This window comes from Arachis hypogaea, chromosome 20 (assembly GCF_003086295.3).
Source record: "Arachis hypogaea cultivar Tifrunner chromosome 20, arahy.Tifrunner.gnm2.J5K5, whole genome shotgun sequence".
Taxonomy (NCBI): domain Eukaryota; kingdom Viridiplantae; phylum Streptophyta; class Magnoliopsida; order Fabales; family Fabaceae; genus Arachis; species Arachis hypogaea.
The window spans coordinates 115,261,139-115,284,735 of NC_092055.1; the positions used below are offsets into that span (position 1 = coordinate 115,261,139).

Sequence of the window (23,597 nt, forward strand, 5' to 3'; positions counted from 1 at the left end):
AAATCTCTTCTTGAAGTTAGAATACAAATGTCTGGCATAGAATCGATGATCCACTCCGAAAAATAGCTCATCAAAAGTTGAAATTAATTCCTATAACATTTACATAATTCACTTTTCTAGGGACATAATTGAATCTAAATACAAATAGTGGGTATAATATTAAAATTGAACACATCCAAGTGAGGTCTAATTGAGAATGAATACATCCAAGTGAGAATAATTGAAAAATATAATCTGATTTGTTAGTATAATTGATAGTAGGATAACATTGAATCACTTTTATAAACGTTAGGGATACAAATAGGACGATTTAAACGTTAGGAACACAAATAGGACTTACTCCAAACGTTGGGGACAAAAACGATACTTTACTCTAGTATTATTTATTTTCAAATGATATGACTCTTGAAAGTTTATTATCTAAATATAGTGATAATTATATTGCACTGTATTGTAATTTTTTATTAATAGAATTTTGTCATTTTTTGTAATTTTGTTATTAAATGACATAACAAATATTTTTTGTTATATTAAGGTAATAATTTATTTATTAAAATTTTAATTTTATTGTTAAATTTTTTACAAGACTTTAATATTAAATTGTTTTATTCACAACTTTATTATACAATTATATTATAATGTGTTTCTTATAATTAAACGGTATTTTTTATTTTTTTATTTTTATAAACTGTTGTATTTATCTAAAAAGTAAAATTATATATTTTTATTTTTGTGATCCAATTTAATATAAAAGGTCCATATTAAGTACTTAATCTAGGATTTGGATCCTCTAAAATTAGAATTTTACTTTAGAGAGTAAAGTGTAATTTTTTACCCTTGAATAGTTTCTCTTTCATATTTATTTTTGGTCCCACCTATAAAATCAATGGTGAAAGATCACACTTTATTCTTTAAAGTGAAATTCAAACTTTAAAAGATCCAAATCTTTTAATCTAATAGTACCTTAATATTAATTTTTTTCATTATACTTAGGATACCGCTAGGGAAACAATGAGATATGTATACAATAGCTACAATGGGCTCTTTATTAGGCCCAAATTAAAATTAAACCAGAAAATTAATCCTAATCCTATTATGGTTGTTTACTTTAACACACTACCATATTTTTATTATTTACAATTTATCCCCAAATCTCCAAATCCCTTTTGTTTCGCTGATTGTTTCCCCAAAACCCCAATCCCTTTTGTTTCGCTGATTGTTTTCCCAAATCCCCGTTTGCCGTTTCTCCTCCCAATATTCAAACCCTCCTAATTCCTTGCAGAGACTCGTGAGAGCGTTAGAACCCTCAGCCCCGCCACCTGCAAGCAAGGAAGGTCACAGGCGAGCCCAAGCGACCTGTTCCTTTCCCAACCAGCACGGCGCCGTCGTTGAACAACCGGCATTCGCTGCAACCTAGCTGCCGGGCGAGAAGCCGTCGACCAGAACAGCGGCGTGGGAGGTCTCACCGCCGAACTAAACATCTTCCGAGTATTCCGCCACCGGGCACCGTGGTCTCTGAGCAAAGAAGCAACCGACCTTCAAGAAATACCCGCTTGCTACTGAACGGGTCACCGGAAAGAGATCGAACATCTTGACCTGAAGAATCCTAACCATCCAAGGTAAGTGGGTGAGGTTGTTCAGTTTCTGATTAGTAATTGCGGTTGCATGTTTGATTAGTGATAGATTTTGTTGATGAAATACGTGATTATCCATGGTGGAATAGCAGTAGGAGCCATTTTTGTAGTTAGTTTATGTTGTTGAAGTTCTTCATAATTTTATTTTAGCGCGGGAAAGGTTGGAAAAGTTTGGGATCGTGTTTATATATGAGTTAATTTTGAAAATTTTTTGTCTTTTTCCGTGTGGACCATGTGCATGTAACGTGACGTATAATGGCTGACCATCGTTGAATATTGGTTGATATTTGTTGGATGGTTACTTTAATAGGAATTTGGATGGTTAGTTTTGCAAATTTTTTTCCATCTTTTGATCAGGATTAAAGTTATTTTTATATATGAATGAGTGGAGATTACTGTAATGGTTTATTCCAATTTTATCAACTTTGACAACAATACCAATGAATGCTAATTTAAAATTTCAAAATGTGAAATTGTACTGGGGAGTGGCTTTGATAAAAGTAGTATTAGTATTGGGAAAATGCAATAAGAATAAAGCACGTATAATCAAAAATTAAAAGATAGAAATTGTGAGTCGGTCTAATTGCATTTTGGATAAAAAATATTTGTGATGAATAATACAAATTGTTTCTACTTATTAGATGGTAGTGGTCTTCATATATTAGATAGTTTTGTTTTAATTGATTTAATTGGGAGTGTTTTCCTAATTTTTAATTTTGTGTTCGCTTGCAGATTAGTGAGTGCTATTGTCTTTCAGATTGATTGATTATTATTGTTACAAAGAGCAGTTTTGTAATTGTTATGTTTTAGCTTCTACTCCAGGTTTCCCAGAATTGGATGCCAATTTGTTAGTTGTAACCCACTTTGATTATTGTGCCCTCTTTGTTCTTTATCTCGCTGAACTCTATCATTTTCTCTCTAGTTTCTAAATCAATAAAATAGTTTGCCATATACTAGTCTTGTATCTAGAGAATCCAGCAATAGAGAATCATTCATTAGTGTTTTGGAGATTTTGCTTTTCTTTTATTAAGGTTTTGTGAATTGTGAGTGCTTTGTGACGAGGATAGTTGTGGTTAAATGGAGTCTGATCAAGCACTGCCTAACTGAAATAATGTGATGGGAGTTTCTTGTGGATTTAGTATATATATATATTGGGAGTTAGGGAATGTTATATCAGCCCATTGAATTTTGTTGCTCATGATTCATCACCAGCACTATATACCAGAACTACCACTTTATGAGAGTCATTATTTGATCATGTGATTGACTCTTGAGAATTGTGTGGTGTATATGTGTAGTATATACTTGCTCCTTCATATTACCTAATCTTATTACTATGATCATTTTGTATGTTGTTGATCTTATTTATTTATTTATTTGTTTATTTATTTTTTCATATTCATTGGTCCTGGTTATTGGATAAAATTAATGTGGCTGACCTTGTTACTTACTTTGGATGAACACTCAGTGTGTGATCTTACATGGCGACTTTGGTATAATTTTTTCCACAGTGTGAATTCAGCACGACATAGAACTACTAGAGGCTGGCATATTAAATTACATTGCTTGCATTATAAACAAAATTGTTTTCTTTTCTGCAATACGAAAAATTATATATGTATTTCTTATATAGTATTAACCATTTTTTTGATTATTAACTGCCCATGGAATTGATTTTGAGACCATCTTGGATTGTTGCTCGAATTGAGGGTAGAATGAGAGTCGAGTGTTAGAAGTGAGGGGAATTTATTTTAATACTTTTCCTGTAAGTAATTAGTGATCGCAATAATGCAGCAAGTTGAAAACAGCAACTACAGCTGACCAAGCAAAAGACAAACCTATCTCTAAACCGGCCGAAGACAAAACCAGATGGGTAAAAAGGTATCTCGTTGATTACTAGATTAAATGAACATATATGGTTCTTTATTACCACCTTCTGCTGATCCGTATTTGTTTTACTCAACAGAAACTAGTGGAGACGCGTTGCTCACCTTGCTACATTAACAACTTATTTACCCACTTGGAACGACATAATGAGCAAGGTAAGTTAGCTGAGATTGAGGCCATTGGATTTGATTTCCTATGTCGGGTACCACAATGGCATGTGAAGCAGAGCATCATGCTCCAATTAGCAAGGGCCTATGACGTGGAGACAGATACTCTCAGGGTAGACGCCGGTGACATTCACATTTCTGCAGAACTTATCGGCAATGTATTCGGCATACCTTCTAGAGGTTAGTGTAAATTATGTAAGGTGTAAAGCTTTTGCTGTGTGGTAAAGCTTATTCCAATGTTGACATGCAGTGATACTGGTAAAATATTTTGTTTCGCGCAGGAGAGCCAATTCCCGAGCTGCAGAAAAAAGATGAATCACATTTGGCAATTAAGAGACAATTTCAGAAGAAAACCACAACCCAACTGCGGGACTTTCTATTTGCTTGTCCAATGGAGACCGAGCAACAGAGAAGCAATAAGGAAATTCCAATACGAGAACCGGGAAACATGCGGGGGGTGCATGTTTGTGTTGTTGGTAATGGCAATAAATTATTTAAATTTAAAACATATCTACGGCTTTAGGTTTATTTCCTAACATGTAATATATTTCTTTATAGGTTTTGTACTTTCACCGATTAAAGCATGGTCCATTGCATGCATGTAGAGTACCCGAGCCTTGGATTGTTGAATGGACCACGAATGAACTTGATATGAAGGCCGACTATGTTATCTCACAGGTTCAAATTCTAATAATGTATTTTTAATAATCTAGTTGATCAATAATGCAAATGGCTGTTCACCTTGATTTTTTTTCATGTCTATATTGCACAATGTTGAACACACAGGGCTGCATAATCAACAATGCAAGGAACCGGAGAAAAAAGAACAAGCATTGTTCGAGTGAATCAGTTAACGAGAGAGGACGGTGTAAAAGGACACGGACGGACACTAACCAATCACCGTCTACCCAAGGGAAGACTTCACCTCATCCAAGCTACAAGAAGGCGAAAAAGGTGATTTGCTTTTCTTTTGATAGCTCGTGAGCTTATTTAATTGGTTCTTTACCTGTGTGGTAGGATGCTTGATCCTTATCATAGAATCTGCTATTACAAAATCCTAAATTAACTTCCTTATGTGGCTGCATAGCCTGTTTTGATACATGGTGGTTATAAATGAACGTTTGGCAGAGCTGGATTCAATGCCCGTGAATGATAATTACATGCTCTTATGTCGAAAGCTTGTTTGAATACAGTTGCTGTGTCTTATTTTTAATAAGCATTAAATTGAGTTGATTTTGTTAATTTAGAATACCCAAATTATGTTATAATCTGAACTTGATAGATAACTTATGATTTCTTTATTTGGATGGTTTCTTATGTTTAAAACAGTTGCTTTACGGGGCTGCCTATTTGGTTGACTGTAGTTGAGGATGTTCACTGTAGTAGGGTTGTTGATGTTCACTATAGTATTGCTTGAGATGGTTCAATGACCGTGTATGATATTTACATGTTTATATGCTGAAAGCTTGTTTGAATATAGTTGTGTTTTAATTTTATTAAGGTTTTATTTTAGTTGAGTTTGTTACTTAAACAGGAGGATTTAGGATGCTCAAATTAGGTTCTAACCTGAATTGGATAGATAAATTATGATTAATTTATTTGGATGGCTTTTTATGTATGAAAGAATTGCTTGATGGTGCTGCCTAGTTGATTAATTACCTTGCTGAAGGATGTTCACTATAGTTGGGTTTTGGATGTAAAATATAGTGTGGCAATAGATGGTTAGTTTTTATGAACGATTGTGAGGTTGTTATGTTTCCCAAACGCCTGAAAGTTCACATTAGATTTTTTCCATGTATTTGTTGTCCCATGTTGAACACAGGGTTGCCTAGTCAACAATTCAAGGAAAAGACACAAGAAGCAGCCTTCGAGTAAGGCAGTTAACAAGAAAGGAGGGTGCAGAAGGCCATGCAAGAACACTGACCAATTTCCGTCTACCGAAGGCAAGACTACATCTCAGCCAAGATACACGGAGACGGATAAGGTGGTCTGCTTTCTGTATCATAGCTTATGTGATAATTTGAATTGGATGTTCACTTTGTTATATTTTTGGGTTTACACCTTAGTATGATTTGGTTGTTCACTTTAGTAGGGTTTTCTTTGTTTGTTAATTTAAATGATGATATGCATGAATTTACATCACAGCAATCCAAGACTGGTACGAGGAGAAAGGTGATTGCCAGTAGGAGCCGATCTAGACCAATCACCAGAAAAGAAATTCCAAAAGAAAGTGTCTCAGGAAGCACTGCTGCGCCATTGGTAGTCTCAGAATCTGATGATGATGACCATGTCCCGCTTGCTAGAAGGATACGGTTATTCCGACAGCACCCTCCGCCACATGAATCAAGACAAGAAGATCCAGTGTTCAACGGCACTCATGAAAGTCATCAAGCTGGAAAAACTGACCTCAAAAATGGATCTCCACACACACCGCCAGCAACACCTGTACAGCTCAGTGACTATGATTTTGACCGGTTAGTGGGTTATTAATTACATTGCTGCATGTTTTCTTCTTTTTTTTTTTCACACCCATGTCATGTGATTAGCCGTCTAGCTAGGCATGACTTGTTCTCTTAGCTAATTTCTTGTTCCATTAGTTTGCAGCGAATTTGACATCTCTATCGTTCAGTGTCCTGAATTTGACCAAGTTCTCAATAATGTTGAACAGGGACACCAAACCAAAGCCATAATCATGCAACCCCTGCAAACGGTGTTTCCAAAAAGATCACCCTATCATACACCGAGTCCAGGTAGACCGAGCTTTTCACTGGGTTTAACTCAGCTTGAAAAGACTCCAACCCCGTCCCCAATACATTCAATTCATCCAAGACTAAGAGAAATAAAATTGGGGGAGACTAAGGAGGAACAAATCAGAACTTGGATAGTTAACCCGTCATTGGATAAAAATCAAGATTTAGCTTCCTATGAAGGGCAGGGCTATATGGTACTACAAAGGAATGATTTCTGGACCTTGAAACCCCGCAGTTGGGTAAACAGCTGTGTAAGTATATGAACTTAAGCATGGGTTTTAATTCTCTATACTTATATTGGTGTTTGAATTACACTTGCTGAATACTCTGTGTAGGTAATTCAATGGATGTGTTATTCTTTCAACGACACTCAATCATCTAGGTTCAAGCGAGAGTTCTATTGCGTGTGTCCAGGCATATTGGTAATTACATTCTTATTACAATGTGGATAAAGCTTTTTCTTGGGATTCTTACTATGTGTGGGTCTGCAGGAGTCAGTGATAAAAAATGATAGTCTGAAAGCATTTATGGACGGTGTGGAACCAATTTATGATGGTCTTAGTCCAAGCTTTGGTGATGATACTAGGTTCTTTGACAAAGTAGAAGCTGCAAAGAGAAAATGGGTGAGTTGCTGTTTTATATTTAAATACCTGTTGGAAATAGCTTGTCACATGATTTGAGAATGTTAAGGTTCTTGAATGGTCGAATGAGATCAATAGTTTTTGTGTTCTTCTTTCTTTTTTTATCTCCTCACATGGATAATTTCTTCATATGTATTGCTTGCTGCAGTGGTTAATTCCTTATTATTGGAGGGGCCATTGGTGGGTATATGCATTTGATGTGGTTGCGAAGCATTTACTTATTCTCGACAGTTTGCATTATGGCCCAGAAGATGATAAACGAATAAAGCTCGATGCATATGTGGTAAGATACCATAATTCTTTTAATCAATATACATCCGCACAGTTCAAGTGGAAATAATTTTGCTCGCGTATGTTCGTTGCATGATTTTCAGGGGAGACTATGTGAGGATATGGCAAGCATTTCTATTCCTGCATTTGTTCGGACTACGCATGGCCCAGCTCATTCGTACGCGAGGGTTCCAAAGCAACCGAACAAGTGAGATGAAATTATAACCCAAATTTGAGGCTTTGTTAGATTTCATTTGAAATTGTGTCGAACCATGTAAGTTGGTTTTTCTCAACTTAATTGCAATAGCATTTTATTGTCCTGTAGCTTTGACTGTGGCATGTGTGTCATTAAGTTGATGGAGAGTTGGACCGAAGAACGTCAACTTTGTGAATGGGATGAGGTTTGTAAATCTCACATTTGCGCAAGTGTCATGATTGATCTTGTAAAATTATTACTGTAACGGTTCAAAATACTAAACCAACTGATAAATCTACCCACAGGATTCACTCCAATCAGACAGGATGGAGTTGATGCTAGATATTATTTGTGGCCCGCACAATACATTGGTCCACCAGCTCATTTCGTTATTGGAACAAAAGGTTATACCTGTTCGTCGCAATGAACCACGGAACAAGAAGAAGGACGTTCGTTCACCATACACTGCACCTAGTACAGGGTCATTGATTGAACGTGCGGAGGGATTACCGAAGGGGGCAATGCGCAGAGGGAGGAAGAAGTTGCTTACTTAGTATTAGTTACAATGAATTGATCTACCAGATTATACTGAGTTTACTTACTGCTGACATGCTTAATGATTTGTTATTTTTCACATTAGAAAGACCTGATTCCATGACATTTTTTTTTCTACAGTACAATGATATGTTGGTTATGTTACCTAAAATTTATCCATGTCTTTTAGATTTTAGACTCCCAGATTTATCAAAGTTGTTTGGTAAAGCTGCCATATTTGTGCTTATCAAAACTGGTGACCACTAACCATCCGTCAATATAGCTAATCTGAATATCCTATACGTTACTATGATGAACATCCAATCTAACAAGGTCAAAATCAAAACATAACCTAGTGGTCACTAATGCTAACGGATAACCATCTTTGTTTATAGTAAAAATGAACATCTGAAAACCTATAGAAATGAACATCCACTTTAGTTCATTAAAAATACGTGAAAACAATGTCTATGAGGAACAGCTACGTACCGAAAAACTATATAGTCAAGCGTGTAGAAATCAAAACATAACCTAGTGGTGTAGAAATCAAAACATAACCTAGTGGTCACTAATGCTAACGGATAACCATCTTTGTTTATAGTAAAAATGAACATCTGAAAGCCTATAGAAATGAACATCCACTTTAGTTCATTAAAAATACGTGAAAACAATGTCTATGAGGAACAGTTAAGTACCGAAAAACTATATAGTCAAGCGTGTAAAAATCAGAAACAACTTTATTAAACTATATACTAAGTTACAGAATAACCATCAAATATACATGTTATACATGAAGTCTACACGAAATAAAAATAGTAAAATGCTTCGTTTTAACAAATGGAAAAATGGTTCTTGCAATCAATAACATGTGGACCTTTGCAACAGCTGCCTTAGAACCTTGAAACTAACATGAATCCTATAAACACAGAAATGAGAAAATATACACTATCACAACCTCGTACAACTAATCCCACTTTTTGTTGAAGGAGCTTAACAAAGACATGAAACCACCGGCTTGTTCGGGAACATTCAAGCCAGAAACAGCACAGTGGTTTATATCTTGAAATGTGTGCAGACGAACCACCTGCCAAAAATTAAAAAGAAAAAGTCCAATGGTTATGTTCTAGGATAGTACTATACCAAATAAGCATACAAAGTTGGGATTAAGCCAAACATATACCGGGGGTGAATTCTTTTGTTTTCTCCGTCTTGAATTCTTGATGGACTTCTCAAGGGCATAGCCGAGCCTCTTACTCTTTGGCCTGCCCTTTGTGGTGACCTTCGGTGGGCCTTGGATGTCATCAACACCGACATCATTCGAACTCTGAGAGCCAATGTTGGTCTGAGTCTCTGCCACGCTCTCGGACCTCTTTTTGGCACGGTGCGTAGCCAACTTGGCCCTTGTTTCTTCCAAAGCAACATGCAGCAATGCTGTTTCTTCATCATCACCGAGGAACTCTTGAGCAACATTATAAAAGTGTGCACACAGTCCCCTGAATGCAACATGACTCTCATCCGACCGACTGACATCATGGCTACTTTTGACATACGTATGCTTGCGCTTTATCTTCTTGCTCCATCGAGGAAGAATATAACAGGAAGGTACTTTGTACACTTTATACGAATGGAAAACTTCAAGGCAGTGACAGCACAACACACCTGAACTCTCAAAAAGATTGCACTCACAACAAAGCTCATGTGTGGAACGGTCAAAGTGAACATCGTACGGAACGCATAGAATAGTATCGTTGAGTAGTTTCTTCTCTTCCACCTTCACGCAGACCAATGGACCCTATTCATCAACTGTAGAAACTCTGCAGTTAGCCTTCCTCACAAACTCAATTTGAACATCCCTAAAAATGCTCGTGGTATATTCTTGCTGAAACTGTTTCTCTATAGGCGAGGTAGTTGCACAAGGGATAACCCCCCTCGAGTCTGCAGCATCATCCTCCAGTTCTCTCTGCTCCTTGACTCCAAGCACATTGTCATATTCATGAATAAATTGGACCAAGCTAGTTTTACTGTGTAAGTATCCACCGTAGAATGCGTGCATGCTCTCACTCCTCTGCGTACTCCGCATTCCTGCCCAAAATTCACCCTTGAAGTATATTGGGACCCACATGCGTCGTTCATCATACAGATCTACAAGAAATAAATAATACCAAATTAAGCAAATAAAGCTTATCCCAAACATATTACTACACCTGAGAAATGAACATCCAAAATCACTGATATATTAAACATCCAAATGTTTACTATAATGAACATCCAGCTAATTGTCATCCAAAATTACTGATAAACTAAACATTCAGATGCCGAACAATTCCAATTAAAGCGTGAGAAGTAATCGTACAGAAACAAACCTGACAGCCATGTGTTGTTATGTAAGTTGTACTCATCTATAAAATCAGCCCAATCATCTTCAAATGACTCCTCCGTCCGAGAGTTCCACACAATGTCGTTTAGGTCACCATACAAAGCTCCGTACCGGCGGTAACCCCCAAGCTTCGAAGGTAGCTTATTCATAATATGCCAAATGCACCACCGGTGGCGTGTGTCGGGTAAAGTATTTTTGATCGCACGGTAAAGGGATCGACATTGATCGGTTATGATACACTTTGGAGCAGTTCCCATGCACTTCACCCATTGGCTAAAAACCCACTCATAACTTCCGATTTCTTCATTCCCCAACAAAGCACAACCGAGGAGGGTCGACCTACCATGGTGGTTGACCCCAACGAACGACACAAACGGTAATCCATGCCTACCAGAAAAACCAACCAGATGTAAGAAATGCCAATCACAATAAAAAAGCGTATTATCAAGAAAAGGTAAAAACACCAACTTAACTACCACGTACCTATTTGTACTATACGTGCTATCAACTGACACGATGTCCCCATAGTATTCATACGACGCCCTACACCTTGCATCAACCCATACTGCACTCTTAAATTTACACTCATCGTCCAACTTCACCGCGTAAAAGAAGTTCGGATTGATGTCCTTCATTCTCCTAAAGTAGCTCATCATCTCCCTGACATCCGCATTCACATTGCTAGTTTGGAGCCTTGCTGTTATATAATTTCTTAAATCCTTCTCTGAGAATCCCAAGTTAGAGGGGCCACCAGCTTCATTTGACAAAGCAAAGAATGTCTTGTTTGGTCGAATCCCAGCCTCATCATTATCCTCGATCACGCACTTCGCATGCATGGTCAACTGCCTATACTCATGGTAGTGCACTGCCTTTTTCGGTGAACAGGGGTGAGAGTGCGTCAAGTCAACCTTGAGTAAAACCCAGTCTTGCACGTCTTTATCAAACTTTACATATATCCTTGCCTTGCACCCAGCAGCTGAAATCGTATTCTTCCGCGTTGGTGCTTTAACACGAGACTCGCGGATCCCATCACGATTACAGTGTATAGCTTGGTTAATGGGAGCCTTTGTGATCTTATCAAATGTTGTCGTCCTTATCTTAGTTGCAAATCCATCTTTCTTTGCATAGCTCACATAAAAGTCATGAGCCATCTGTAACTGAGCAAACCGCATTCCAACTCTTGGTATCTCATCTTCTTGTAAGCAACCATGATCTGGTAACTGTATTTTATATTAATTCGAACAAAAAATTAATTACCATTAGTTATCAAATCAAACATGAACATTATGAGTACACAAAAGTAAGCTAGACTCCAATACCTCATCACCAAACTCCATCTCATCACTTCCAACATCTGTAACATCCGACAACTGCGCGGCCTAAAATTCCCAAAACAAACAAAGTAACCAAAAGGAGGAAGATCCTGATCAAAACTCATTTCAATACAATCTCTAAAACAATCACCAAAAACACATCAACAGCTACAAATCAAGCAAAGAGTTTTTTTTTTCATTTCATGTATTATTTAATTAGTTTTCACCATTTATTTGTTTTTTTTTTCTCATTTAATGAAAATCTTGTGGAATTATTTGTTCCATTTTGGCTAATAGTTATGGGCCTTACTCACCCTTTAGTGGCTTCTTTTTTCACTCCAGCCACAAAATTCTTTTCCTATATATTTACATATACACACTCGTTTCTTTAGATGCAATAAAACATAAGCACATCTTTGATTAACTATATCACTACAAAAAAAAAGGTTAAAATGGCAGTTTTTTTTTGGAAATTACGGCGGTTCTAACCGCCATTTTTACCAAAAATGGCGCCTCCAAGAAACGCCGGAATTCTGGGCGCCATTCTGGTTATTACGGCGGTTTTCTGAAAACCGCCGTAATAACCAGTGGATAATACGGCGGTTTTCTGATGGTTAAAATGGCGGTTAAAATTTTTAACCGCCATTATTTCCACGTAAAACGGCAGTTTTTATATTGTTTAAAATGGCGGTTATAACCGCCGTTTTTACCAGGATATAGTGGCATCTTTTGTTTAAAATGGGGGTTTCTAACCGCCATGACATCGTTTTCATTTAAAATGGGGTTTCTAACCGCCGTTTAACCAGAGTATAATGACATCATTTTCGTTTAAAATGGGAGTTTCTAACCGCCGTTTATACCTAATTATAATAACAATTTTATGTTTTTTAAAATAAAAATGAAACCACCTATTTAAAGTGATATTTTCAAGTTGTTTATTCATTCTTATTTTAAATAGGAACACCAAGCTTGCAATTTTCTTATGACCTCCTTATACTTGTTTTCTTTTACTCCTGCAGCTTAATTTTGATTAAGCAACAAATTTGTGAAATAGATTTCTTAAAAGTAACGGAAAGATTCAAAGAAAGAGTAAAGTCGATTGGAAGACAATCAAAGGAAACTTGATTGGATAAAAAGAGGAGCACCTAATGCCAACATTATTCTTTAAATTAACAATAGAATAATGCGGTCATGGAATCCATCATAATTCAAGAGCTTTAAATTAAACAAAGGTAAATATTGTCAAAATTCATGAGCAAATCCTTTCTTGTTACGCTTCCACTTCCTTGCAATTACATCATAAGTAAACTTAATGGCTCCTTAACCTTAAGCATCCTTTGCTTCGCTGGCTCGTCCAACGGTGCCTCCCAAGAGATATTGTAACTGTTGCCTGATGAGGAGCATGAAACAACGCATCCTGTTCTTTCTGCAGAAGCAAAACCCATCCTGTTCTTTCTGCAGAAGCAAAACCCAAACACCTTACCTACCAACACAAATCTGGGAAATCTCAATGGAGCCACCCATCTAGAAATAATCATTCAGCAACCTACAATATTGTTATACATTACCTATCCAACTCAACCCTTGGAATTTTCTCTGTTTCCCCTTCTTCATCCTCTTCTTGATCCTCTCAACCTTTACCCACTTGCCTACATCAAAAATAGAATCTTTAACAAGGATAAGAAACAATCAATTTAGAAACTAGATGTAAATTAGCATATCCATTTTTCATTTGGATGCTGTTAGAATTCATGATAACAACTCAAGAGTAAACTTGATATTAAGATGTTATTTGTGTTGTGTGATAGCTGTGTCTACTGTCTAATATGATTCAAGATACCATCTATTTATAGGCGATGAATGCCTAGTATTTTATCATTAACAAAATTATCAATCTAATTAATAGACAAATATCCTAGACAATATTCTCTAACAGATACTTTGTCATGAATACATGCATTGATTCTTTCAAAGCAAGAAAATGTTTATCCTTTACGATAACTATGATTTTACCTTTTATTGCTATGATCAATGTGTCAGTAATGTAAAATGTACATGATACTTCATTAGTTCATCCATTCAATTTAGTATATCATTTGATTACTGAATCTAGATAGAAATTGCGGCAAGAGGAATTATCAAGTTTAAAAGATACCTTGGCAGGGTCGGCAACAAAGATTCGAGAGAGAAGGTTCCTACACTCTGCAGAAACGCGAACATAGTCTGGTATGGAGTATTGAACACCTATTATTCTCTGTTACCAAAGGATCAAAGTTTGAGTTTTCTGCTAACAAAGATTATTCAAGCTGTTAAAGTTGGATGAGAGCTCACCCCAATAGTCTTCCTGAAATTTCTAGGATCTTCCGGATCCTCAAAAGGGTATGCACCAACTAACATGACATAAAGGGTCACACCACAGGACCAAACATCTGCAATCTGTAAAATAAGACAAAGTGCTTACAAAATCAAGCTGTTCTAATAAGACTATGAATTGATAATGGTCAAAACAACTCAAATTATCAAATACCTTTCCGTCGTACTCCTTTCGTGACAGAACCTCCGGAGCAATGTATGCTGGAGTTCCAACTGTTGATTTTGGTTTTAAAGCTTCCAAAGCCATAGATATCAAGGACTCCAATAAAAAAATTTAAAAGTCGCGTCTTGTCCGATCAAATTGTTAATCTTGTCCACCAACCTATTAACAAATTAAACACATTAGTGGAGCAGGTTTTGAATAGCTAGAATTTGATTATATATTTTTTTTAATTACCAGTCAAAGAGTCTAGAATATATTGTTTTGGCCAAGCCATCTCTGCTTATTGCTGTGCTTTGCGGATCGAGGCTCCGTTTAATAACTTCCTCTGGGGTGATCATCACACGCTTCACTAATGCATCTTCCAAACCAGCAAGATCACACCTGATCAGGTGAAAAATATAGTATAACTAAGGTTTGAGGTTTATACAGGTAATTTCTAGTCCTTATTAATATCATCATGGTTTATAAAGGTTTGAGGTTTCAACATTTAAAGAAGATTAAGCCCCTTAAAAAGAGATATAGATAGCGTAGCATTCTATAGGGTCAGTGATGAACAAAGATTTTAGATGTGGCTTACCAAAAAGAGGAGATCAGATTCAATAATTCTTCCAGTTCCAAACTCATATCACACCAGTCACTAAAGTTTTAGACAACATATATAATAGATAAGAAAATAATGCTCTTCAAACATATATAAGATAAAGAAAACCAGGTAAAAGTGAAAATGATGAACAAGACTAGAATTAGATAACTAATTAAGTGTTAATCATATTATATTCTCACCTGATTAAAGTGAAAATAATTTGTTCAGCTTGGTGCTACCACAAAATTCATGATCTCTTTACACTGAAAAGTAGCAAAATGTATAGATCAATATATAGATACATATAAATATAAAAGTAGCCTGTGATTTAAGATACTAGTTAAAAAAAATAAAAATTTCTTTGAAAAATTGGGTCAGAAAATCTATGTACAAGAAAAAGAATAGGAGCCAAAACTTTTTCATCACTGAACACTGAACAACATAAGTGAAACTGAATATGTATATAGGATTATATATACAAACAGCACAGCTTTGACTTGGTGTCACAATATATGAAATCATCTTTTTGGATTTTTGACAGTGCAGAAAGTAGTAGTAGTAGAACTGAGCCGCAAGGTACTAAAGTCCACCATGAATGAGTAATGAATCCAATTCCATGATCTTACCACATAAAAGTACAAGTGCAGAAAAGGAAAATTTTATAATCTGACCACATAAAAGTATAAGTGCAGAAAAGGAAAATCAAAAGGAAAAAGAGATGTTAAGCTAACCTGTGCTGCGAAGAGGAGGCTTTAGTCTTCAAAGAATCTTGCGGAAGCCAAGGAGAAGAAAAAAAAATCCTGTTTTACTGTAATTGGAATAAATAAACAGAATAAGTCAACATATAGATAAATTACAAAAGAACAAGCAACTTATTCCTTTAAAATCAGAGTCCCAAAGATCATGCAGATATCGATTAACAATCACACAGTCCCACCTTCGCTGATGCGATGCATCAATCTCCTGCGACAACCTCTTTGCCACATTGAAGATTAAGTTATATGCATATGCAAAACCAAGCAAATTAAACATATCATGAGTTAAAAACTTAAAATTTAAATAAAAAAGTTGCCAAGCTCAGAAGAAGGAAGGGAACCCAAACAAATGAATTTGACAATTTAAAGGGAAAAGGAAAAAAAGAATTGGCAAAAGCTGATGCAGGCCGGTAAACTTCTTTCTTGCAATTGTTGTAGCCTCTCGATGGATGGGTGAATGTAGCTAGAGCTTGCTTCCACTTTCTGCATTGAAACCATGAAGCATCACTTTTTAAACGAGAAAACCCAACTTACTGGAATCAAATAGAAGACAAAAGATTACCTACCAACACACAATTAGACAGAAAAAAGAACATGCAGAAAATAACAAAAATAGCCACTTCAAAAAGCTCACATGGAACCACAATCAAGAAGTTTCACAGCAGAATAGAGAGGACAGTAATGATCAGAAAACATAGAAGCATTCTGCGAATAGATTCAGCTACTGAACGCCTTTGAGACTCTGGTGCAGTAATGGCTTCTTCAAATTTAAGTTTCATAACTGCCTTTTCACATTTCTTCAATTTCTTTGTTGCATCGGGATCATTTGGACACATTTTCTTTACCTATTGAATATAAGCATATTACATCAAACACATTTAGATATTGACACAAAGTACATGCTAAAGACAAATAAAAAGAAGATAATAAGATACTAAAAGACACCCTTAGATAGCTGCAACACAAACAAAGCCAACACCTTTTTTTTTTGTTTCCTTTTGTTCATTATCAATGACATTATCTTATCTATCACATGTAAACTAAGATTCTCCACACATAAAAATATATACAAATCAGTTAATCACTTCAAAGAAAACAGTTGAAGCATACTTTAGATTTAGCACATACCTAGTTAACAACATATCAAATCAAATAATAAGAAAGGAAATTTATTATTAATTTTCAATCACAAGACATCCCTTTCACTCCCCAACATCAGTCCATATAAACGTGAATTAATTTTCAATCACAAGACATCCTTAAAGTAATTACAAAATGGAAGTAGCAGGGAGGAAAGACATTACTAGTAGTAGAACTTGCCATAAAATTAAAAAAGAACTTATAATTAAATCTGAAGACTCATGCCTATAAAAAAAAACTTATCAAAACAATATAAACGTGAATTAAAAAATGCAGAAAAATCAAGAGCATCATCATTATAAATATTAGGAAGCAGGTTGAGCATAGTAACAACTATATTTGTAATGAAATTGTTAACATAACAAGTTCAATGCATGTACGAGTCTGCCAGCAGAGTTTACATGAGCTTGCAAACGAGTAAAATCTAGGTCCTGCCTCAGTATAATGACAACCATAATAATAGCTATAATTGAACCCTGTCATTTTATCAAATACAACATAAGCATTCATTATGAACGAGGATCGACGAAGAAGTCAAAAAAAAGAAAAGATCTATCTAATATAAGAGCTTATTAGAACGAGGATCGTGAGTACCTGGTACTGGAGAAATCATAGAGTTAGTGCTGGAAAAGATCATAACTCCAACCTCAGCATCGCACAAAATTGCAAGCTCCTTCGCCTTCTTCAAGAAACCGTTCCTTCGCTTCGAGAAGGTCACTTGCCTGCTCGTGGAATTGTCGATCCTCCTTATCGCGATCTTTCCTCTCCCCATCGCTCTCAATCAAAACCCTAACTCCTCGATCCAGAATCACCGTTTCTGTTCATCACAGATCAACAACCAAAACTTCAATTTCACCAAGAGTGAAGAAAAAGAAAAGTCAAAAACAGAAAAAAATGAACTAAAAAGACAGCTCAAGAAACAGCCAGAAGAGAGTGAAAACTGAAAGCATCGATTCGTCGGAGAACGCCACTGAAAAGATCGTCACCGGAGCAGCGCTGGAGAAGATTGTCACGCAGATCGTTGTTTTCGATTTCAGTCGCTGGAGAGCGCTGCTGAGAAGATCATTGGAGCAGCTTCACTTTTGTAGGGTTTCACTTTCACCAGTTCTAGAACAGCATTAGAGTTTTTCTTGGGTTTGGGCCTTTTTTTTTTTAATAATGACTTCGATAATGGCGGTTAAAAACCGCCTAAATCACCAAAAAATGCAATTTTAGAAAACTTAATTATGGCAACAGCATAAAATGCCATAATACCTGAATATTATGGCGGTTCTTTAAAACCGCCGTAATATAAATGCCATTTTAAACTCTTTTTTTGTAGTGTATAATCCCATAAGCATGAAAAATATTAAAATAAAAGGCAGGAAGCATATGAGCATATAACTAAAAAATATGCAGTGAGCATATAAACATACCATTACATGATTAAAGCACTAATATAAGCATGAAAAATATTAAAATAAAAGGCAGGAAGCATATCAGCATGTAACTAAAAAAAATATGCAGTGAGCTAGCTTTTAAACATACCATTACATGATTAAAGCACTAATATAAGCATGAATAATATTAAAATAAAAGGCAGGAAGCATATCAGCATGTAACTAAAAAAATATGCAGTGAGCTAGCTTTTAAACATACTATTACATGATTAAAGCACTAATATAAGCATGAAAAATATTAAAATAAAAGACAGGAAGCATATCAGCATGTAACTAAAAAAATATGCAGTGATCTAGCTTTTAAACATACTATTACATGATTAAAACACTAAGCTAAACATTCCATGGTTAGCATGGTGCAAATACAACTATCATTCACTTCAATACACATACGAAATTATGCTTCCTGGATGTAATCATATAAGCATGCAATAATTTCATCTAATCCTCAATGCATGTAATGATACCATTAAATATAAAACACCCATAAATTTATTTGCATCTCAACTGACTATTACAATTGCATGTTTCAATAACCATACAATTAAAATACTCCTTTACATTGTGACTAAACCTAAAAACTAAACGCACGATAAACATCCATGGCAGAATTTGAGGATCCAAATTGCTCACCTTGCTCGGCTCGTGAGCATGGCCTGCGACATTGCCGGCTAAGTTTTCTTGTTCGTATGATAAATTTTTTGAATCGTCAGAGGCTACACACTCTAGAGGTTCTACTATATCGACCTCCATTAATGAATTTCGGCTAGGTGACGTGCATAAAAGAGGATCCTCGCTTGAAACACGCTTTCCTTGTGATTCTGCCATTTTGAAGTATTCAAAACCGGCTGCGCTGTGTGCGGAAGAGAGTGCGGCACTGGTTGGTTAGTCGTTGTTGGCGGTGCAATGTTCGATCGGAGCTGAAGGGAGAAGCCGATCAACAGGACGCAGGCATGGGTAATTGACTGCTGGAGAAGGTGGAAATCAGCGCATGGGGCAACGGTGTACTCCAGGAGAATATGCCGTCAGGGAGATTCTATTTTTAACCTAAATATTTGATTTGAATCTATAATTAAGATTAATTCTAAATAGTTTTAAATTTCAAATTTCAAATTATTAATAATATGAAATTAATTAATAACCCATTATTTATTTTTAATTTCCATTACACCCACATTGTATGTATTGTACAATAAGTGTATTGTTTCCTCATACTTTCCCTTATGCTTATCATACCCGTGCGATGCACGGGTACTTCACTAGTTCAATCTAAAATGGAGACGCTAATTTCTTCGAGATCATCATCCAACGAGAGATAAATTTCGTCAAGCCAAGATAGCTCTGTCCCACTGTCATCATCGTCGCTACAGTAGTTTACACCTCGTACGGACCCCTTCTTTTCATACACTTTGCACAAAACCCATTTGCTCCAAATTTGATGATCCTGTTTTAATTTAATTAGATGTTAGTAAATTTTCACAAAGGAAAAAAAACCTATAGTGGATGTGGGTAGTGACTTACGTGTTTTCTTCTGGCTCTACTTGTAGAAATAATGTTAGAGGATCGGCAAATATGATATTCTTGCATGACCCAACTGGTTTCAATGCCGTGTGGAGCTTCTCCTATGTGGAATACAAGGTTCTTCTTTGTCCCTACTTTCTTCTCAACCGTTGATGACAATATTGCTTCACTTTCACCTATTTCCTTCCAATACCCATTTTCTGTTATTCTTTTTTCCTTCACTTTGCTGAAGAAATAGTATTGATTTCCGCTTGACAACGCTTTATCTGCCAAATATTTACACTGCTCAATTTTAAAATAAATTATTTTGGTTTAAAGTAAAAGGTGTTAACTTGGTTGTTATATGAAAAGTGGTGATAAGAAATTGAGTAGGTTAAAGATACCGTTGAGTTGGGAAGGATGAGCGAGAGAGAGATCAAGATCAGGGATGATGTTGGGATGGCATGGCAAAAGAGAAGCCTTGGCATAGAGAAAGTGAAGGACAAGTTCTTCATCCGTTGGAGAGAACAAAAACCCAGGAGGAAGCTGCTTCACGCTTTCATAATCTGCAGTAGTAGAAGTAGTAGTCATCATCATCATAGAATTGGTGTATGAATTGTTGAGTTTGGTATAGTAATAACTACACTTCCATAATCCATTTATTTTGTCACTATATATATAGTTTGAGATGCTGAGTAGAGAGATAAAGATTCGGGTTGATTATTTTTCACAAAAGCTAACTATAATAATGGATGGATAGATTGCTGGAAATTATAAAGGCGGCGGTAGTACTTGGAACATGTCATAATATCACAAGGTTAATTAAAGGCGGCCAAGGAAACTAACAACAAAAGCTAACTACTTTGGTTTTAAGACACATATATACACACACACTAAAGTTAATTTCCAGCAATATTATTCAACAATATGTATGACAAGTTAGTTGACTTTGCAATGACGATATACACCAAATTCAATATTGTTTTTTGGAAAATGATAGAAACTTAATTAATAATATTAGTAGAAGAAAATATATAGGGAATTAATTAGTGTTTCTTTAAATATTAAAATATTCTTGCTTACGTTAATCAATTATTTAATTATCAATTCTTTTCTTATAAACTTAACATGCATAATTATTGAATCATGACAATGGAATAACAATTTGCCACTTGTTAATTATGTATCGCGTTTGCATGCAAAGCTACACAATAAACGCGTCATTTACAAATATTTTAATTTGGAGGTGCTTAACTTTTTCTTTTTCTATATATATGGATATTGTTTCAAAGGTGATAATCTTTTTCATAGTACTACTACTTTTGTAAGATCGAAATACAAGGTTGCGATAAATTTTTTTGTTTGCTCTAAGCTAACGGTGAATTGTATTTATAAAAAGCTGCGATGATAAAATAAGCGAGGTCTTAGAATTAAGGATAGAGAAAGTTTAAGGTCAGCACGTATTTTTATTAAAATTTGATTAGTATTTAATCGTTAAAAAAAATAAATAATTTTATACTATTGAATAAAATTTTACATCATTAAAAATATTAATAAAAATTAATTAATAACTACAAATCATAAAATTTTTTACTTTTCTAACATTCTTTTTAAGTATAAAAATTAAAGTAGAAGACATATTTTGGGTGTAACTAAATCTATCATTTATTTATTTATAATGTTTAATATCCAATTTAAAAGCTGCACTATTATAGATATTATGAAGTTTTGCTACTAGTAATATGTTTCTCAAACTAACCATTTTAAAAATTTTAATTGATAAAAAGAGATAACATAAATAATTATATTTATAATATTTTTTTAGTAAAAATCTTTTTTAAAATTTGTTTGATTTTTATATATCTATTTTTTTATTTTTAGAATTTTCTAAAAATTAAATTTTAAAATTTTTGAATATAAAATTTTAATATTATATCATAAAATCATTCATCTCAAAACATTAAATTAATAAAAAGAAGCAGCATAAATTACTTAACATGTCTATATGAGCTTTTCATATGATATTATAGTTTGCAACATAGAAACGAACACGCGGCCACAAATTAAAACTATGTTTCCTTACATTATGTAAAAGAACTCGTAAAGAATAATTGTAGTATCGTAAAATCATTGTGGTGAGTGACATCTTATCTCAGATCTCTTAAAAAAAGTGTATGGCGAAATCTAAATGATGGGCACTACTGCTGCTGACATTAGGAAAAGTTTCTTTGGAGAAACACGCGTCAAAGTATATGTTGGGTTGTTATACATAGTTGTTGCAGTTTCAATATAGAAATTTGAAATCATATATATTTTATGGATTATGGAGTTTAATTTTCACACTTACACCATTCTCATTTTAGTCCTAGTAATAATTGTTGATAATAACTTCACACCCTAAAGATTTAATCATTAAACGTAAATTAAAGGACACTGAAGTATTTCCATAAGAATAATGCTAAGGAAATAATAATTTAAAATTATTTTATTTTATTTAATATTTATAGTTTTATATATATAATATTTAAAATTATTTATTTATTATATTTAATGTTTTGCATTTATTTTAGAGATAAATTAATAAACATAAAATAAAATAATTTTAGACTGATTTTAACTGGTTTTTATTGTTCCTCAAATATTTCTATTTTCATGATATTTATGAGATAGTAAAAACTAATTAACAGTTTAAATTTATTTTATTTTATTTAATATTTATTAATTATTATTAAAATAATTATATAATTATATATATAAATATATAATAAATATATAATTATAGATGTTATATACATAAAATTATAAATATTAAATTAGATAAGATAATTTTAAATTATTTTCTTAACATTATCGTAATTAGACATTGATATAACCTATTAGGGTTCTGAATGTCACTAATTTAAAGGTAATAATGGTCACTAAAATTAACTATAAAAAAAAAATCTTTTCAATTCATCTTAGAATCTTACGAGCTATTCATTATACTTCTTTTGTTTTATATTAAGTATCTCTTTTAAATTTTACGATAGGTATTATGATATTCATTAAATTTAATTGAAAATATAAGCAATTAAAAGAGAAAGATAAAATTACTCCTCACTATTTTCTGTCTCGATCTATTAATTCTTTATTCTTCTAAGTTTCTCTTTCTATATTAGATAGAAAATATAATAGGTAAAAGTTAATTAATGACTTTTTGAAATTAAAAAACAATATTTAATTTGCAATATATATAAAAATAAAAAATAAAAAGAAACATTTAATATAAAATAGAGGTAGTAATAATAAGAAAAATTATAACATAAATATGAAATGAAATAAATCATTTGATCATGCATCTAACTTTTAATAACACTTTCAGCTCCATAACTTTATTATTTTCCCCCGTCTCATAGTTAAGTTATTTCCTTATTTGTCCTTTCATAAATGGAAATACTACTTAGGATTTGCACTAATGTGCCAACTCCACAATAATTTTACGATGACGAGTCACAATCTTCGACCTGCTTCATCCCCACAAAACCATGTCTTATTCGTATAAGTGGAATAAAGTTATAACTGTACACTCAATCGGACAAATTTCTAACAAACATTAATCCATAACGAAGTGGTGGGAATTCTCTTTATATTACGTAAACAGCAATAAACCAATAATGGTCTATATTAACTACTGATTTATGGCTTAATATGTGTTTCCAAGGGTCATCATCATTATATTGTTCATTAACCCTTCATTTGTGATAATTAAAATGATAAAGTTTCTGTGATATCTTGTCATGAATGAAGTTGTTGGCATGTCACCTTTAGCGGCACTAAGTTATTCAATTATTTGATCCAAAAGACAAGTGTTTTGTTTTAGGTGTTTGCTTCGCTAC

The 23,597-nt window shown here is 34.3% G+C and overlaps 5 protein-coding genes and 1 long non-coding RNA gene across 31 annotated transcripts; 3 read left to right on the forward strand and 3 right to left on the reverse strand.

Annotated features, from left to right (window-relative positions):
* The first annotated feature begins 1,168 nt into the window (after positions 1–1,168).
* On the forward strand, positions 1,169–6,496 carry LOC112784761 (uncharacterized). Its single transcript, XM_029296517.2, has 9 exons — positions 1,169–1,619; positions 3,429–3,515; positions 3,601–3,868; positions 3,970–4,164; positions 4,247–4,366; positions 4,475–4,642; positions 5,511–5,672; positions 5,834–6,162; positions 6,357–6,496. Exons 3-9 carry the CDS (start codon positions 3,845–3,847, stop codon positions 6,376–6,378), a joined length of 1,020 nt encoding a protein of 339 aa, XP_029152350.1. The 5' UTR covers positions 1,169–1,619; positions 3,429–3,515; positions 3,601–3,844; the 3' UTR covers positions 6,379–6,496.
* LOC140172836 (uncharacterized) lies at positions 6,381–8,294 on the forward strand. Its single transcript, XM_029296516.2, has 7 exons — positions 6,381–6,689; positions 6,774–6,860; positions 6,930–7,061; positions 7,228–7,362; positions 7,454–7,557; positions 7,675–7,750; positions 7,851–8,294. The coding sequence occupies exons 1-7, from the start codon at positions 6,381–6,383 to the stop codon at positions 8,097–8,099; spliced, it is 1,092 nt and encodes a 363-aa protein (XP_029152349.1). The 3' UTR covers positions 8,100–8,294.
* A 749-nt stretch (positions 8,295–9,043) lies between these two features.
* Positions 9,044–12,528, reverse strand: LOC112786187 (protein FAR1-RELATED SEQUENCE 5-like). The gene is made up of 7 exons (XM_072231185.1): positions 12,523–12,528; positions 11,776–11,835; positions 10,940–11,676; positions 10,443–10,843; positions 10,004–10,221; positions 9,260–9,850; positions 9,044–9,163 (listed from the first exon to the last, which is right to left on the reverse strand). The coding sequence occupies exons 1-7, from the start codon at positions 12,526–12,528 to the stop codon at positions 9,044–9,046; spliced, it is 2,133 nt and encodes a 710-aa protein (XP_072087286.1).
* Positions 12,529–12,868: 340 nt separating this feature from the next.
* On the reverse strand, positions 12,869–18,162 carry LOC112784164 (serine/threonine-protein kinase SAPK3). 26 transcript variants are annotated; one of them, XM_072230829.1, is made up of 13 exons: positions 17,725–17,985; positions 17,378–17,600; positions 16,278–16,488; positions 15,826–16,126; positions 15,620–15,696; positions 15,089–15,151; positions 14,883–14,942; positions 14,540–14,686; positions 14,297–14,464; positions 14,101–14,205; positions 13,925–14,023; positions 13,338–13,418; positions 12,869–13,224 (listed from the first exon to the last, which is right to left on the reverse strand). In XM_072230829.1, the coding sequence occupies exons 9-12, from the start codon at positions 14,387–14,389 to the stop codon at positions 13,407–13,409; spliced, it is 309 nt and encodes a 102-aa protein (XP_072086930.1). In that variant the 5' UTR covers positions 14,390–14,464; positions 14,540–14,686; positions 14,883–14,942; positions 15,089–15,151; positions 15,620–15,696; positions 15,826–16,126; positions 16,278–16,488; positions 17,378–17,600; positions 17,725–17,985; the 3' UTR covers positions 12,869–13,224; positions 13,338–13,406. The 26 variants fall into 26 exon arrangements, with proteins under 26 accessions (XP_072086930.1, XP_072086943.1, XP_072086936.1 ...); XM_072230842.1 differs by having other exon boundaries at positions 12,869–13,252; positions 16,210–16,488; positions 17,725–17,973; XM_072230835.1 differs by having other exon boundaries at positions 12,869–13,252; positions 17,725–17,952.
* A 1,190-nt stretch (positions 18,163–19,352) lies between these two features.
* On the reverse strand, positions 19,353–20,322 carry LOC112786828 (NAC domain-containing protein 104). The gene is made up of 3 exons (XM_025830193.3): positions 20,127–20,322; positions 19,744–20,009; positions 19,353–19,666 (listed from the first exon to the last, which is right to left on the reverse strand). The coding sequence occupies exons 1-3, from the start codon at positions 20,320–20,322 to the stop codon at positions 19,487–19,489; spliced, it is 642 nt and encodes a 213-aa protein (XP_025685978.1). The 3' UTR covers positions 19,353–19,486.
* Positions 19,722–20,378, forward strand: LOC140182899 (uncharacterized). The gene is made up of 2 exons (XR_011879221.1): positions 19,722–19,860; positions 20,095–20,378. It is a non-coding gene; the product is annotated as an uncharacterized lncRNA (long non-coding RNA).
* Positions 20,379–23,597: the final 3,219 nt, after the last annotated feature.

Coding starts and splice junctions, on each gene's coding strand:
- LOC112784761 (XM_029296517.2), top strand. CDS start 3,845: ATGTATTCGGCATACCTTCTAGAG. Junction 3,869..3,969: donor ATTCGGCATACCTTCTAGAG/GTTAGTGTAAAT, acceptor TGTTTCGCGCAG/GAGAGCCAATTCCCGAGCTG. Junction 4,643..5,510: donor GCTACAAGAAGGCGAAAAAG/GTGATTTGCTTT, acceptor TGTTGAACACAG/GGTTGCCTAGTCAACAATTC.
- LOC140172836 (XM_029296516.2), top strand. CDS start 6,381: ATGCAACCCCTGCAAACGGTGTTTCCAAAAAGATCACCCTATCATACA. Junction 6,861..6,929: donor GCGTGTGTCCAGGCATATTG/GTAATTACATTC, acceptor GTGGGTCTGCAG/GAGTCAGTGATAAAAAATGA. Junction 7,062..7,227: donor AAGCTGCAAAGAGAAAATGG/GTGAGTTGCTGT, acceptor TGCTTGCTGCAG/TGGTTAATTCCTTATTATTG.
- LOC112786187 (XM_072231185.1), bottom strand. Junction 10,222..10,442: donor TAACAACACATGGCTGTCAG/GTTTGTTTCTGT, acceptor TATTTCTTGTAG/ATCTGTATGATGAACGACGC. Junction 9,164..9,259: donor AACAAAAGAATTCACCCCCG/GTATATGTTTGG, acceptor AATTTTTGGCAG/GTGGTTCGTCTGCACACATT.
- LOC112784164 (XM_072230828.1), bottom strand. CDS start 14,389: ATGGCTTTGGAAGCTTTAAAACCAAAATCAACAGTTGGAACTCCAGCA. Junction 14,206..14,296: donor GAAAGGAGTACGACGGAAAG/GTATTTGATAAT, acceptor CTTATTTTACAG/ATTGCAGATGTTTGGTCCTG. Junction 14,024..14,100: donor ATTTCAGGAAGACTATTGGG/GTGAGCTCTCAT, acceptor CTTTGGTAACAG/AGAATAATAGGTGTTCAATA.
- LOC112786828 (XM_025830193.3), bottom strand. CDS start 20,322: ATGATGATGATGACTACTACTTCTACTACTGCAGATTATGAAAGCGTG. Junction 20,010..20,126: donor TCATCCTTCCCAACTCAACG/GTATCTTTAACC, acceptor AATATTTGGCAG/ATAAAGCGTTGTCAAGCGGA. Junction 19,667..19,743: donor GTAGAGCCAGAAGAAAACAC/GTAAGTCACTAC, acceptor AAATTAAAACAG/GATCATCAAATTTGGAGCAA.